The 16,587-nt window shown below is 44.3% G+C and overlaps 1 protein-coding gene across 3 annotated transcripts in view; it reads left to right on the top strand.

Moving 5' to 3' along the window:
- Positions 1-16,115, top strand: part of LOC120944037 (protein SpAN-like) — a 52,177-nt gene extending 36,062 nt beyond the window's left edge. For 2 of the 3 annotated variants that reach the window (XM_040357797.1, XM_040357795.1), the window contains 2 exons: positions 5,240-5,294; positions 15,749-16,115. In XM_040357797.1, the coding sequence (XP_040213731.1) occupies positions 5,240-5,271 (32 nt within the window). In that variant the 3' untranslated portion in view covers positions 5,272-5,294; positions 15,749-16,115. Of the gene's footprint in view, positions 1-5,239; positions 5,295-15,742 lie in introns of all 3 variants that reach the window. The other variant, XM_040357796.1, reaches the window with a different exon arrangement.
- Positions 16,116-16,587: the final 472 nt, after the last annotated feature.

Raw genomic sequence — 16,587 nt, 5'->3', positions numbered from 1 at the left:
GCTGAGACAGAGACCCACATTTGAACAAATCAGCTGAACCAGAGCTAATTAACTCTCTGACCCCCTCTAAACTTAAGGCCCCATTCACACGAGGCGGACTCCGTCGATACGGAGTCCGCCTGCTCCCGCCAGTTCAGCTATCTGTCCGCAGATCTCTGCTGAGCCGACGGATGACAAGCTCCTCTCTGCTCACTGAGCGGGGAGGGGCTTGTCGGACACTGATATCTCCTATGGATCGATCTGATGAAAACAGACAGCATGTCCGTTTTCATCAGATCTTACCCGATCCGATCTGCCATGGACGGATGGGGACGTGTCCTCATACGTCTGTTTTTAGCGGATCGGGTCGGATGTCAGCGGACATGTCTCCGCTGACATCCGACGCTCCATAGGGATGCATGGAGCGGCCGTTCAGGTCCACCGTCAAAACTGACAGGCGGACCTGAACGCTCCGTCCGTGTGAATGAGGCCTAACTTAGCACCGGTACTTAGAAGTAACCAGGCGCTACATAGTTATAAAAATTACACTCACCGGTCTTTATTAGATACACATATACAATTGCTTGGTAACACTAATTGCTAATCAGCCAATCATATGGCAGCAACTCAATGCATTTAGAATACTAGGCGTGGTAAAGATGACTTGCTGAAGTTCAAACCGAGCATCAGAATGTGGATGAAAATTAGATTTAACCACTTCCTTACTGGGCACTTAAACCCCTTCCTGACCAGAGGACTTTTTGCGATTCGGCACTGCGTCGCTTTAACTGACAATTGCGCGGTCGTGCGACGTGGCTCCCAAACAAAATTAACGTCCTTTTTTCCCCACAAATAGAGCTTTCTTTTGGTGGTATTTGATCACCTCTGCGGTTTTTATTTTTTGCGCTATAAACAAAAATAGAGCGACAATTTTGAAAAAAAATAAAATATTTTTACTTTGTTGCTTTAATAAATAGCTCAATTTTTTTTTTACGTTTTTTTTTTATCCTCAGTCTAGGCCGATACGTATTCTACATATTTTTAGTAAAAAAAAAAAAAAAATCGCAATAAGCGACTGGTTTGCGCAAAAGTTATAGCGCCTACAAAATAAGGGACAGAATTATTATTATTATTTTTTTTTTTTTTTACTAAAAATGGCGGTGATCTGCGATTTTTATTGGGACTGCGACGTTATGGCGGACACATCGGACACTTTTGACAAATTTTTGGCGCCATTCACATTTATACTGCAATCAGTGCTATAAATATGCACTAATTACTGTATAAATTTTTTTTTTACTAGAAATGGCGGCGATCTGCGATTTTTATTGGGACTGCGACGTTATGGCGGACACATCGGACACTTTTGACACATTTTTGGCGCCATTCACATTTATACTGCAATCAGTGCTATAAATATGCACTAATTACTGTATAAATGCTTTTTTTTTACTAGAAATGGCGGCGATCTGCGATTTTTATTGGGACTGCGACGTTATGGCGGACACATCGGACACTTTTGACACATTTTTGGCGCCATTCACATTTATACTGCAATCAGTGCTATAAATATGCACTAATTACTGTATAAATGTGACTGGCAGGGAAGGGGTTAACACTAGGGGGTGAGGAAGGGGTTAAACGTGTACCCTAATATTAGTGTTCTAACTGTGGGGGAGGGGGGTGACTGGGGGGGTGACCGATCTGTGTCTCTATGTACAAGAGACACAGATCCGTCTCCTCTCTCCCCTGACAGCACCGCTGTCTGCGAGAGCCGGGAATGAGAGATGATCTCATATGTAAACATATGAGATCATCTCTCATTGGCCGCACAGATCGCCTAGGAAACAGCCGCTCCGATTGGCCGTTCACGGCGATCTGTGATTGGCTGTGTCCAAGGGACACGGCCAGCACAGCAGTTCCCCGCTGCGCGCTCGGGAGCGCGCGCGGGGAACGTGTAAAGGAGAGGCCGTAAAAACACGGCCTGTTAGAGATTGGGAGCCGCGCTGAGGCCGTACAAAGTCGTACGGCCGTCAGCAAGTGGTTAAGTGACTTTGAAGGTGGCATAGTTGTTGAAGGTGCCAGACAGGCTGGTCCAAGCTTTTCTAAGCTGGTTTACAGAGAATGGTCCAAAAAAATAAAAATATCCAGTGAGTGGCAGTTGTGTGGATGAAAATGCCTTGTTGATGTCAGAGGTCAGAGTAGAATGGGCAGACTGGTTCAAGATGATAGAAATTCAACAGTAACTCGAATAACCACTCGTTACAACCAAGGTATGCAGAATACTATCTCTGCACTCGCAACACATCGAACCTTAAAACAGATGGGCTACAGCAGCAGAAGACCACACCGGGTGCTACTGTTGTCAGATAAGAACAAAAAAAAATAGGCTACAATTCGCACAGACTCACCAAAATTGGATAATAGAAGATTGGAAAAACGTTGCCCTGTCTGATGAGTCTCGATTTCAGCTGCGACATTCATAAGGGAGGGTTAGAATTAGGTGTAAAGAAGCATGGATCCATCCTGCCTTGTATCTACAGTTCAGGCTGGTGGTGTAATGGTGTAGGGGGTATTTTCTTTGGGCCCCTTAGACAGGGACAGAGCGTTGTCACTCTATAACAGGAATTGTGAGTGCAAGAACCTTCTTGGCAGGATTATAGGTATTCTTTTAATGAAAACTGCAAAGCTGAAAAATGTAAAGCACATGTTTTTAGTTTATGTACAGTAGGGAAGGATTAAAACCACATTCGGCTTTACGTGTGTTCAAACCAGGTAGAGTCACCCCTTCTACTGCATTTATCATGGTGACTGCTGCAACAGACAGAAAATGATGGGAAACCCAATGCAGTTGTCACCAGAACAAAAGATAATAGTAAATACACCAATACCAGAGATATCTGTCGATTCCCACTTCCTATTTCCCTGTGGCAGGGAGTGAAGGGACATCTCCCCAATGCCAAATAGAAAGCAAAAATAATCTGACAAGAGTTTTAGGGGCAGCTCCACAGACATCTGTGCCGGGTGCAGCGTATCTAAGATACGCTACGCCGCCGTAACTTATCTTTTTTAGTTTGAATCTTCAACAAATCCGCGCCATAAGTTACGGCGGTTAGCGTATCTCTCGCGGCGTAAGGGCACGGAATTCAAATGGATCTAATGGGGGCGTGCTTTATGTTAATACGTCGTGACCCGACGTAAACAACGTTTTTTTGGAACTGCGCATGCGCCGTCCCTGGGGGTATCCCAGTGCGCATGCTCGAAATTAAACCGGAACCCGCCAATACTTACGACGGTGACGTCATTCTACGCAAATTCCTATTCGCGAACGACTTGCGCAAACGACGTAAAAAATTCAAAATTGTATGCGGGAAGGCCTCAGAATAGCAGCTTTAACTATACACCGGAAAAAGCCGAACGCAAACAACGGAAAAATAAGCGACGGCCCGACGTACGTTCATGGATCGCCGTAAATAGCTCATTTGCAAACTCGACGCGGATTTCGACGGGAACGCCATCTAGCGGCCGCCGAAAAATTGCATCTTAGATACGACGGCGTACGAAGACGTACGCCTGTCGGATCTAGCCGAGATGCCGTCGTATCTTGTTTTGAGGATTCAAAACAAAGATACGACGCGGGAATTTTGAAATTAAGCCGGCGTATCAATAGATACGCCGGCGTAATTTCTTTGTGGATCTGCCCCTTAATCCGTCCCTACTCTAATCTAAAACAAATAAAAAAAAATTTGGCTAGGCATACATTTTTAAAATACTGCAAATTGTGTTATTACTGAAAATTATTTAAACATATTAATGTATTTATTAGCCACTTAAGACCCGGACCACTATGCAGGGTAATGACCTTGCCCCTTTTTGCCATTCCGCACTGTTGCTTTAACTGACAATTGCGTGGTCGTGCGACGTGGCTCCCAAACAAAATTGGTGTCCTTTTTTTCCCGCACAAATAGAGATTTCTTTTGGTGGTATTTGATCACCTCTGCGGTTTTTATTTTTTGCACTATAAACAAAAATTTTGAAAAAACAATTTTGAAAAAAAATCAATATTTTTTACTTTTTGCTATAATAAATATCCCCCAAAAATATATAAAAAGCATTTTTTTCCTCAGTTTAGGCCGATATGTATTCTTCTACTTATGTTTGGTAAAATAAATCGTAATAAGCGTTTATTAATTGGTTTGCGCAAAAGTTATAGCGTTTACAAAATAGGGGATAGTTTTTACCAGTAATGGCGGCGATCAGCGATTTTTTTTTTTCGTGACTGCGACATTATGGCGGACACATCGGACACTTTTGACACATTTTTGGGACCATTGGCCTTTTTATAGCGATCAGTGCTATTAAAAAAAAAAAACTGATTACTGTGAAAATAACAATGGCAGTGAAGGGGTTAACCACTAGGGGGCGCTAAGGGGTTAAGTGTGCCCTAAGGGAGTGATTCTTACTGGTGCTTTGGGAGAACCAAAACCAGGGGTAAAATAGTATGTAAATGTCCCTTCACTTCATTGTTGGTCGGCATCCTTTCGAAGGTGGCCTTATCGACCAAGAGTGAAGTGTAGAAAGCAGCAGGTTTTTCAACAGGAGCTTTCCAAGATGCATAATAAAGGACACCTTGTTTGAGGATGTCTAAATATGCATATGTTTGTGCAAGTACAGCTTGAGGTCTTTCATGTCTGGTGACAATTTTGAAGCATACTCAGGGGAGGGCTGGCAGGGGGGGCAGGGTGGAAATCTCCCCCCGAGCTGGTGACACTATGCACAGCCACCGGCCGCCACTACCAAATGCTGTTTTTGGAGAGCAGGAATATGCCTGCTGGAGCTCTGTTAACACAGGTCACGGCCGCTGCTCACCTCCCACTGTGCAGCCGTGCCTGCGTCGGCTCCGAGGTAGATGGCTGCAGAGCTGAGAGAAGCTCGATCCATCACTTTTCCACGCTCTATGGGCCACTTGACTGGACTTGCCCCCCAGGCCTAAGGCTGCCAGCCCTCCCCTGAGCATACTGTAGGGGACAGCGGCGCTGCACAAGCCCCTCCCTGCTCAGTGAGAAGAGAGGGAACTGTAAGCCGCCGGCTCAGCGGGGCTCAGCGGAGATCAGCAGAGAGATCTCCCGCTGAAAGCGGATCCGTCCCTGTGTGGAAGGGGCCATAGATCCTATTCTATAGTTAGAAAATTTGTAAAAAACATGTGTCTTCTGAATCTAAAATGTTTATCTAACTTTTTTTCTATTTGATTTCTTCATAGATGATGGATATAATTATTTTTCTGATTATTGATTTATTCCTGGAAATACATAAGTGTAAGTATGTTATAGATTATAAATCGAATTCTTTGAACTGCAAAGATTTTGGTGGGGTATTTTGGTTCTTCTTGCTATCTCATTTAATATGACCTGCACATAGAGGTTTTTGTAAAGCTGTTTCTTTCTACCTTTCCCATGTCACAGCTCTTTAGCTCCTGTATAGCAGTTGTAAAACTGTGTGTAAAAATCCACTTAACCAGGGGCTTACTGACCACTTTTGGCAAGAGGGCAAGTACAGTGCAGAGGCTCATGTTGCAGAGAATCGAGGGGGGGGGGGCTCCCCACTCTCCCTTTTCTCTGCCTCCTTCTGAACCCCATCCCAAGCTGAAGCTCTGCTCCAGATACTCTTTGCTCGCCAGGCCGGTTGGGCTGGACAGCGCCTAATGCACCAAGTCTGGGTTCCCAAACTGGCCGGCAGGGGGAGCTGGGGTGGTTCGGTTGGAGCCGACCTCTGCTTGGACACGGTGACACCATCCATGCTGGGGTAGTGGCCTGCGCTCTGTCCTCATCCTGCACTCAATAGGACACTGGTGGGGACTTTTTACTCCTCTTAACAAGGAAGCCTTTAGTCATGTCTGTGGTGGAAGCAGTGTGCATAACTCCCAACTCCAGAATGAGGGACACTGGGAGGAGGAAATGACCTGCAGAGCACATATTGTGCCACAGCAAAATGTGGGTGTGGCCAAACGCCTAACAGGAGGAGAGGGCTAAAGGGACATGGTGAAAAAAAACTGTGCTTCCTTGTACCTATAAAATATGCTTTGATTGTTTTGTCTGAACCTACCTTAAAGGAAAACTTCAATAAATTAGCCAGGGACTGCATAGCAACCAGCAACTGACAAGGAACACTTTTGTGAGAAGTATGTAACGTACAGTATAAAGTGCAGGAGTATGTATATCAGAGCACAGGGGCTGGGGATGTCAAATGCACATCAATGCATGTTCTGTTTCAACTACAAAGTCATAAACTTTATCTCTAGCTTCATGTAGGGCTTACATGACCTGGTGTTCTATTTATCAATTCAGTCAATTCAGTCAGACAGCTTAACTCATTGAATAACTCACTGTTAGAGAGACAGACGATGAATCCTTTTGAATGTTCCATTTAATGATGGATATTCATAGGTAGAAAAACTTTGCAGTTGTAAGCCACATGGAAAGATGTTTAGCATGGAAGGTATACTGAGCTAATGAGAGAGAGAGAAAGATAGGAAGTGAAGGGGAATATAAGGAACTACGGTGAAAGAGAGAGTTCAGCTAGACAGAAGGTAGCAGAGCTTAAAGATACAGAGCAATAATAAATCACAGTGTAACACAACACTCCCCGTCTGAAATCTTTAGATTTCATAACCATAAACTAATATATATATATATATATATATATATATATATATATATATATATATATATATATATATATATATATATATATATATATATATATATATATTCAATAAGTCCAATACTGATAAATGTCCTGGAACCTGTAATGAAAAACATGCAACAAAACAAGCATAAACATAAGTTCAACAGGATTGAAGAACATGAAGTCCAAGGTATGACATCTTCAAAGAATTCCAAAGTTCAGAGTAGAACCTGTAGATAGCAGAAATGTACTCCCGCCATGCCAACAGCATGGCTAGTCCTTGCACAAGTCATTCACCTGGCAAAAGGAGTACTAACTCTGTAATTAGTCGACTAAAGGTTTGTGTCGATACTCCCTTGGTTACCTTGACTTCTACCTTCCAGACTTTGTTATCATCACTGGGCATAACTTTAGTAATAAGACCCATAGGCCACTTATTCTGACAAACTTCCTTGTCTTTTAGAAGGATGAGGTATCCAACCTTAAGATTCGGCTTAGATGTTTGCCATTTGTTACGACCTTGAAGGTGATGAAGATACTCCTTCCTCCAGCGATGCCAAAACAGATTGGCAAGATACTGCACCTGCTTCCATTGACACCTGTAGATATCCTTGGGTTTGATCCCACTTGAAGATATTACAGCAGTCTCAATGGCCCGGATTCACATACATTGGCGCATATTTATGCCGGCGTAGCGTATCTTTTTTACGCTACGCCGAACCATCGCAGAGAGGCAAGCACAGTATTCACAAAGCACTCGCTCCCAAATCTACACTGGGTTCCCTCGGCGTAAGCCGGCGTAGGTGGAAGTGGGCGTGAGCGTCATAAAGTTACGAATAACGTACGGCGCATGCGCCGTCCCGTGGACGTATCCCGGTGCGCATGCTCAGAATCACGTCGAAACTACTCCCTAAGATACGACGGATCACTGCCTACGACGTGAACGTAACCTACGCCCAGCCCTATTCACATACTACTACGTAAACGACGTAAAATACGACGGCTGTTCCCTGGTCCATACCTTTGCTTGAGTTGCGCCTCATAGATAGGGAATAACTATACGCCGGACGTAAGCCTTACGCAAACCGCGTATATTATGCGCCGGGCGCAACTACGTTCGTGAATCGACGTATCTCCCTCATTTGTAATGAGGCGGCCAGTGTAAAAATGCGCCCACGATACGCCGGCGTAGGAAAGTTACGTTGGTCGGATGAAGCCTATTTTCAGGCGTATCTAGTTCTGTGGGCACGGCGCACAGATACGACAGCGTATAGTTACACTTACGCGGCGTATATCGAGATACGTCGGCGTAAGTGCTTTGTGAATCCGGACCAATGTTTTTAGTAAGAAGTGAAGCTGGAGTAAGGATCACTGGAGCATCAGGATCTGAAGATACTGGCACTAAAGGTCTTGCGTTCAGTATGGCAGACACTTCAGCAAAAAAGGTAGACAAAGTATCATGGGTGAGTGGTAAAGACTTGTGAGTCTGCAACATGGAGTCAAGAATTCTTCGTGCTACTCCAATTATTTATTCATAGGATCTTCCCATGTGTGAAGAATGTGGAGGAGTAAACAGCCAAGTACATCCATCGTTGGCCAGGAAATTGTCCAATTGTAGCTCTTTACATGCTCCAACAAAGTTGGTACCAGTCAGATGGGTTGAGTTCAGTGGGAACGTGATGCCATTGACTTGGTAGAGAGAATCTCTTAGTACGTTCAACCCTGTTGCTGATGTACACATAAAATTGTTTTGTTTGGTTGTATATGTATCCAAGTACTACTTTACTGTCTATATAGAAGGTAAAAAAATTAATTCTAGTGTCCATTTCACTTCGTATGACTTCGGCAATTTCTATTGCTAGCACAGCTGCACAAAGTTCAAGTCTTGGTATGGTATGTGCAGGTTTGGGAGTCAGTTTTGTCTTGCCTAGGACAAAACTACAGTGTTATTCTCCATTCATTTCAGAGGTCTTTAAATAGGCTACTGCAGCAATAGCTTCAACTGATAGAAGAAAATAAGAATCTTTCTTCGGTTTGCAGTTGAAGTGGAACCTGTAACATAGCAATGGGAGATCTGAAGTTTTTCTAGTGACTTCAAAGAATGTCTCCACCTTTCCCACTTGTGTTGATTCTCACTAGGCAAAGGAGTATCCCAGGCTATGTTCTCAGTAGATAACTGTCTTAGCAAAATCTTACCTTGAATGGTAACTGGAGCAAGGAAACCCAGTGGGTCATAGATGCTATTCACTACCGACAGGACTCCTCTCTTAGGCCCCGTACACACGATAGAATCCATCCGCTGAAAAATCCCAGCAAATGGGTTTCAGCGAATAGATCCTATGGTGTGTACACTCCAGCGGATCTGTTTCCGCAGATATTTATCCCCTGGGATGGATTCCAGCAGATCGAATATTTGCTGACATGCCAAACAAATCCATCTGCTGGAATCCATCCCAACGGATGGATCCGCTGGTCTGTATAGACTCACCGGATCCATCCGTCCGAAGGGATCCCCCGCATGCGTCGTAATGATAAGACGCATGCGTGGAATTCCTTATATGACAGCGTCGCGCACGTCGCCGCGTCATAATCGCGGCGACGGCGCGACACGTCATCGCCAGAGGATTTCGGCGCGGATTTCAATGCGATGGTGTGTACACTCCATCGCATGAAAATCCGCCGAAATCCTCGAGAGGATTTATCCGCGGAAACGGTCCGCTGGACCGTATTCGCGGATAAATTCTCTCGTGTGTATGGGGCCTTAGTGAAGGGTTTGTCACAAGTTGACACTTGGAAGGTGAATGTGTCTTTTTTGATGTTCCACAACAAACCCAGACTTCGATGTACAGGAGGCACATCTGTACCTAAATCAAGGTTTTTTAGACTAGTGGCATAGTCCTCAGAGTGAAAGGCATTTATAAGTTCCTGGCTGTTGTATATAATCTTGTGCAGTCTAAGGTTGGCTACAGACAGCATCTCCTTTGTTCTGGTGAGAAGATCAATTGCTTTTTTAGCAGTGGGAAAAGACTTGAGTGCATTGTCAACGTAGAAGTTTCTTTCAACAAATTGACGGGCATCAGATCCATATTCTTCTTCTCCAGTCTGAGCTGTTCTCCTTAGCCCATAAGTTGCTACTGCTGGGGAAGGACTGTTACCGAAGACATGTACCTTCATTCGATAATCTATAACTTCCTTGTTGATGTCATTGTCTTTGTGCCATAGAAACCTGAGGTGGTTTCTGTTGTCTTCTCTGACGATGAAGCAGTGAAACGTTTGTTAAATGTCGGTCATTACTGCTACAGGCTCATGTCTTAAGCGAATCAAGCTCCTATTAGACTGTTGTTCAAGTTGGGCTCTGTAAGGAGCATGTTGTTAAGAGAAACACCTTCATGCTGAGCACTGGAATCAAAGACGACTTTGATTTGGTCTGGTTTGCGCGGGTGATACATGCCAAAGGATGGAAGGCACTAGTATTCTTCTCCTTCCTTTAGTGGGGATGCAGGCTCTGCATGATCCTAAATATATTTTGTATAAAGTCCACAAAGTGCTTTTGCATCTCTGGTTTCCTGCTTGGGTTTCGCTTTAAGGAGGAGAATCTACTGATGGCCTGCTGCAAGTTGTCGGGCAATCTCTCTCTAGGGAGATGAAAAGGTAGTGGTGCTACCCAGTTATTAGAGTTGTCTTGGAAAAACTCATTGTCAATCACCTTGATGAATTCTTTGTCTTCCATTGGAGGAGCCAGTATGTCAGCTTCACTGGTTGCATTAAACACTGTAGAGCCAAAGTCGTCATCGTGGCAGGAGAAAGGGCTTGTGTTACCTGAGATACCATGTTGCCATTCATGGCTGGCTATCTTCTCTTTCACCCAGTAGTGATGTGGGCATGGATCAAAGTAAGTGTTTTGGCCATTTGGCAGAACATTTGTCTTGAATGATGAAATGTTGGTAGGTTTCTTCATTTTGCCTATACAGACATTGCCTATGATGACCCAACCTAGATCCATGCGCTGGGCAAATGGGGCATCTGGGGGTCCACTGACTTCTCTGTGTACCTTGTGAAATCTTGGAATGTCTCTTCCTAACAGAAGAAGGATCTGAGCATGTTTGTCAAGAGGCGGCATCTCATTCGCTATTACCTTCTGATGAGGGTGATGGAAAGCAGCAGCTGGAGTAGGGATTGCTTCCCTGTTAGCAGGTATCTGATTGCACTAAACAAGTGTAGGTAGGGGTAATTGCAAGTGACCTTTGAGAGAAGATACCATGAGTCCATGAGCCCTTCTTCCAGAAACCTCTATAGTTCCACTATACGCCTTATGCTCTTCAAGAGGCTTTTTCCTAAAGCCGATAAATTTTTTGATGGGGTGTGGCTTCTTGTGAATGGGACACTCTCTGTTAGGGTTTTCAGTCTTCCTACTCTGTTTGTTCTTGGCCACAACTGTGGTAGGAGTGGGAAGGATGTCAGTCTTTTTCACGGATACTGGGCCTTTATGGTTTCTATAACTGCCCTGAAGACTGGTACTCTTAGGAAAGGGTGAGAAGAGACTGTGCAAATATATAAAGTGTCACCAGCGCAAGAATTTTTTTTTTTAATTAAATCCTAAGGATCTGCTGCAATACTGTGTACACTTCTAAGAAGTATAAAAGAATATATAAGCAAAAATGTGTTACTGTGCCAATCCTATCATAATAAAAAAAAGTAAATTATAATAAAGTGCTGTAAACTCAAACCAGTGAAAAAAATCCCCCCCCGGTAGATATACAATGTATACAAAATATATATAAATTTAAAGTATAAAACGTCTCTGGAAAATGTGCCAAAAAATTCTAAATTTAAATGAATAAGGAAAACCAAATGATTTCCAATTTAAATAAAGATGAAAAAGTCCAATACTCTTGGGGCTCCTTGTAGTGAATACATGAATAAACATGCGATTATTCTTCCACCAATCAAATCGTGCCACCGTCACCAACTGCTAGAATGCACACTCACCAGACCCAGATTTTTTAAACGCCTCAAATTACTCCTTTCCTTACAGCCACTAGCTCAATCCTCCTCCTCCCTTGTATTCACAAGGTTCCTGATAGTGCCTTAGTATCTCAAAAACAAGGGACTCATCATCGTGCAGTAAAGCCGAAACCGATTTATTAATAACATTTTTAAAAGACAAAGGCTCACTCACAATTGTAGTGCCTCCAGACCGGCACCCAGTCCTTCTAGCAGTACCGAGAGCAGAAGCTGCTCGCCAGTGTGTAAATCCTCCTCAGTCGGCGTGCGTTCCACGCCTCCGTTTCCTTGTGGTTCAGCGGCACGTGTGACATACTTCTGCCCAACGTGCTACCCAGAAGCCTCTACGCGTTTCGCAATCAACCTTGCATCGTCAGGTAGCGACTGTACTCGCCGTAGGTAAAAATTGGATCGTTCTTGGTCTTTGCAGAAGAGAATGGAGGGAAGGAAACCTTGTTCTATGACCCTAGTGCAGACCAATTCTCCTGCAAACCATGCGGAAGCTAGGAGACAATTGGGTGTACCCCTCTTGCAGTGTCAAGGTAACTGAGTCCAGGTAGTTTTGGGTCTGCCTTGGCTAGCTGAAGCTCAAGGAGAAGGTCACTCAGTCTCTGGAACTCTAAGGCCCCGTACACACGAGAGGATCGATCCGCTGGAATTGATCCGCGGACCGGCTCCAGCGGATAGATCCCCTGGTGTGTACGATCCAGCGGATCTGTTTCCGCGGATTTTTGTCCCCGGGGATGGATTTCCAGCGGATCAAAATTTCTTGACATGCTAAGAAATCGATCCGCTGGAATCCAGTCCAACGGATTGATCTGCTGGTCTGTACAGACTCACCGGATCAATCCGTCCGAATCCATCCCCCGCATGCGTCGTAATGATTCGACGCATGCGTGGAATTCCTTATATGACAGCGTCGCACACGTCGCTGCGTCATCATCGCGGTGACGGCGCGACACGTCACCGCGGACGGAATTCCGTGGGGATTTTGATCTCATGGTTAGTACAACCATGAGATCAAAATCCGCCAGAGGATTTATCCACGGAAAACGGTCCCCCGGACCGTTTCCGCGGATAAATCCTCTCGTGTGTACCCGGCCTAACTGATTTGCACTCTAACCCCCTCAGTACAAATCCTCTCTCCTTCTCACATAACAAATCCTCCCACACAAATCCCCCCCCCCACCCCCTCCTAACACAAATCTTCTTTCCCCTTCCTCAGTACATCCTCCTCTCCCCAAATCCATAGTCTCAGCACAATCCCCCTTCTTCCCCATCCTAGCACTTATCCCCACACCCCTCACCCTCACAGCAAAAATTCCCCTCCCCCAGTACACCTCTCAGGATAAATCCTCTTCCACCCCCCCCCCCCAAATCCTTCCTCCGGGAACTCCCATTTCAATACAGATCCCCCCCCCCTTCCATATCTCCCAGCACAAATCTCTCCCTAGCCCACCCTTCCTAACTCAATTCCCCCACAGATCCATCTCCTAGCATAAATCCTTTTCCCTCTTCCCAGTACAAATCGTCTTCTCCCACCCCCCCAAATCCCCCTTAGCACAACCGCTCATACCCCACCCACAAATCCAAAGTCCCAGCACAAATTGTCTTCCTACTTTTCAGCACAAAGCCACCCAACCCTTCTTCCCCTCCAGGACAAATCTCCCCCATGCCCCCCCCCAATCCCCCCGCCAGCAAAACTTCTCTCCCCACATCTAGAACAGATCCTTTCCACCAAGTCCTCCCTTCCAGCAGAATCCCCCCCCCCCCCCACCCCATCCTGGTCAAGTCCTCTCCCCAGTTCTATCACAAATCCTTCCATCCAAATCCGTCCTCCCCAGTACAAACCCTAAAAGAACCAATACTTTCTCCTTTCATAAATCTATACTTACCAACTGTCCCAGGTTTTGTGGGACCTCCCTGAGATATGAACAAAACCTGGCATATCTGGACTAAGGGACAGTTCACACCAGAATGGTGCATGCTTGTTTCCTGCACCACATTCAAGTTTCTATATGCACCGGGTATCAATGTTAACTTAGCGACACCCCAAATGCCGGTCGCAAACACAGTGCATTTGCCTGCACCGGATCGCATGGTACAATAATACCATGCAATCTGGTTGCTGTGTGTTTTTTAAAGTAGTGCATGCACTGCTTTTTGGCGCTGTCTGGCATGATTTCAGCCCATTCAAATGAACCTGGGTCACATGTGAATCGCACAAACGCACAGCACGTTCATGTGCAATTCATGGTTTGAACCAGTCCTGTGTCCTGGAACCCAGTGCTGAAACAAGTTGTCTTGGCAGGGGTGAACTAACTTGTCTTGGCAGGGGTGCACTAGCTTGGGCACCTGGGGCTAGCACTTCTTTGATTGGGAAGTTAGGAGGGAAGACGACTTTCATATCCAACCCCCTTTTAAGACAAGTCCTCTCCCCACCCAAGGTGTCCCTAGCACACCTCCTCCCCACCTTAAGAAAAACATTACAGCTGAGGAGAAGGAGGGGACACTTTTCACTGTGTATGTGTTAGAGGCAGCTGGTGGGGAGAGATGCCACCTGCCATGCTGAGATGTGCTTGTGGCGTGCAGGACCCCAGACACCCCACACAAGCCGCGAGCAGATTGGTGCGGCCTTTCTACAAGGCATCAGAGTGCAATGGCAGCTGGTGTTTTTTTTGGTTCTGTATCCTCTATTCCATTGGCGGCTTCCAGCGTGTGCACCTCCCCTCCTCCTAGGTGTCCAATAGGATCCCCTGTCCTTTCAGCCGATCGGGTGACGGCTATCAAAACCCACTTCCTGATTGGCCAGGAGGAGGATCAGTGTTACAATAGAATATATTTATTCGCTGTTGAAACACACCTGTGAGCGCATTCTCTGTGCCCCGAGCCCACCCTATTTTGAAGCCTATTAAAGCCTCTGGCTCTAATCAGTGCTTAAATAAAACACCCACCCCGCATTGGAATCCATACATCTGGCATCCTGAAAGGTTGCCGAACGCATGGATAGGGGAGGCGGCGATGGATGGAGGGGCGGCGCCCGTTCACCCTTAATGGACCCGGGGCAATTGCTCCCTGCCCCTGGCCCAGTCTAATCCTGCACATAACCTTTAAATGTCTGAACAGTCTGCCTATGTTTAGTCTGTAAAATGACATTATCTCTCCTTTCTCAGCTGGCCAATAGATAGAATGACACCATCTGACTCCTTTACTTGTATTTCTAGATTTTTAGCTATTAAATTCTTCAGACAGACTTTTTTCAATGAAGGGAATAAAGAGGTAGAATGGAGCATGGGAAAAAAAAGCCTAATGCCGTGTACACACGATCATTTTTCAGCATTAAAAAAAAAAACGTTGTTTTTCAGCATGTCGAAAAAACAAAGTTTTCCCAACGCGGTGACGTACAACACATACGACGTGTAAAGGGGAAGTTCTATTCGCTTTTGGGCTGCTTTAGCTGATTCCGTGTTAGTAAAAGACGATTTGTGCTTTTTTGTCTGTTACAGCGTGATGAATGTGCTAGCTCCATTATGAACGGTAGTTTTACCAGAACGAGCGCTCCCGTCTCATAACTTGCTTCTGAGCATGCGCAGGTTTTTTTACGTCGTTTTAGCCAACATACGACCATTTTTTACAACCCGAAAAAAAAAATGTTGTCGTTTTTCAGAACCTGAAAAATGATGTGAAGCCCACACACGATCATTTTAAATGACTTTTTTGAAAAACAACGTTTTTTTCATGCCGAAAAATTATCGTGTGTACGCGGCATGATACTTCAAGTTCTAATTACATGGAAACATCATAATATTTTTTCATTATTTCATATTTGCCTGACAACTAAATTGCACATACAATTATATAGACAGCCACTATACTATTAATTCAATGTGTTCATAGCCACATGAAATTTAAATAAAAGTCAAAAATAAAATGACAATTAATATTCCATGCTTTTTACCCAAACCCTAGTGGCCAAAGAAGTTTTTTTTAAAGAATAGTTGTTTTAATTAAGATATCGTTAATAACCTAAACTTCTGGTTCAGTTTACTTACAATTCATTCTTTCTTGATTCCACATACAGCTAGAAACTGGAAACTATGCAGTTCTGAAGAAAGAAGATTCTTTATATTCTATTATGGATGATAATCATGATTGTGTTTTTTTTTCCTGATTTAAATGATGGTCCATATTACATCAGCAGACTAAAAACACGTTTTCCGTTTGGGTGATTGCTATCAATGTATAAGGACTGCTTAGTAAATCTTGATTGTACTTGGTGCTTTATAACATGCACAGGGTAATTTTACAGGTTTAAATTCTCTTCTGTTGCCTTTTATCCTACAGGTAATCACTGTGAATATAAATCATTCAATCAATATATGAGTTACATAAAATAATAAATCAATAAATAAATTAATAATTCTCCATATTCTTTTTGGAGTAAACAACCTCTTTGTTCTGTGTTTTCTGATCATCTGAAAGGTGGGAGCCTATTAGGCGCCGAGTTGTATATTATAGGCCTTTAAGAATACACATTTTTACAAATAAATTAATAAGCCCTAATCAAATGTAGTAATCTTTGTTTTATATGATTTTGTATGTTTTGATATTATGTGCACAGGAGTTTGTACCTTTCTGGTCCTAGCTTTTGTACTTTATTCGCCGCAAAACTTAAAGCGGGGGTTCACCCTAAAAAAAAAAAAAAATTTCTAACATGCCATCTAGCATACTAGCGCGAGCTACAGTATGCCTTTATTTTATTTTTTTGCGCCGTACTCACTGTTTAATCCCGGAGATAAGTTTCAGTCTAGTAGGCGTTCCTATGCAGAGGGAACATGATTGACGGCTGGCTATGGCGCGTCACACTTCACGGAAATAGCCGAAATAGGACTTGGCTCTTCACGGCGCCTGCGCAGTCAG

This window comes from Rana temporaria, chromosome 6, assembly GCF_905171775.1.
Source record: "Rana temporaria chromosome 6, aRanTem1.1, whole genome shotgun sequence".
Taxonomy (NCBI): Eukaryota; Metazoa; Chordata; class Amphibia; order Anura; family Ranidae; genus Rana; species Rana temporaria.
The sequence above is the reverse complement of the archived record's forward strand: the minus strand, read 5'-3'. Positions and strand labels throughout refer to the sequence as shown.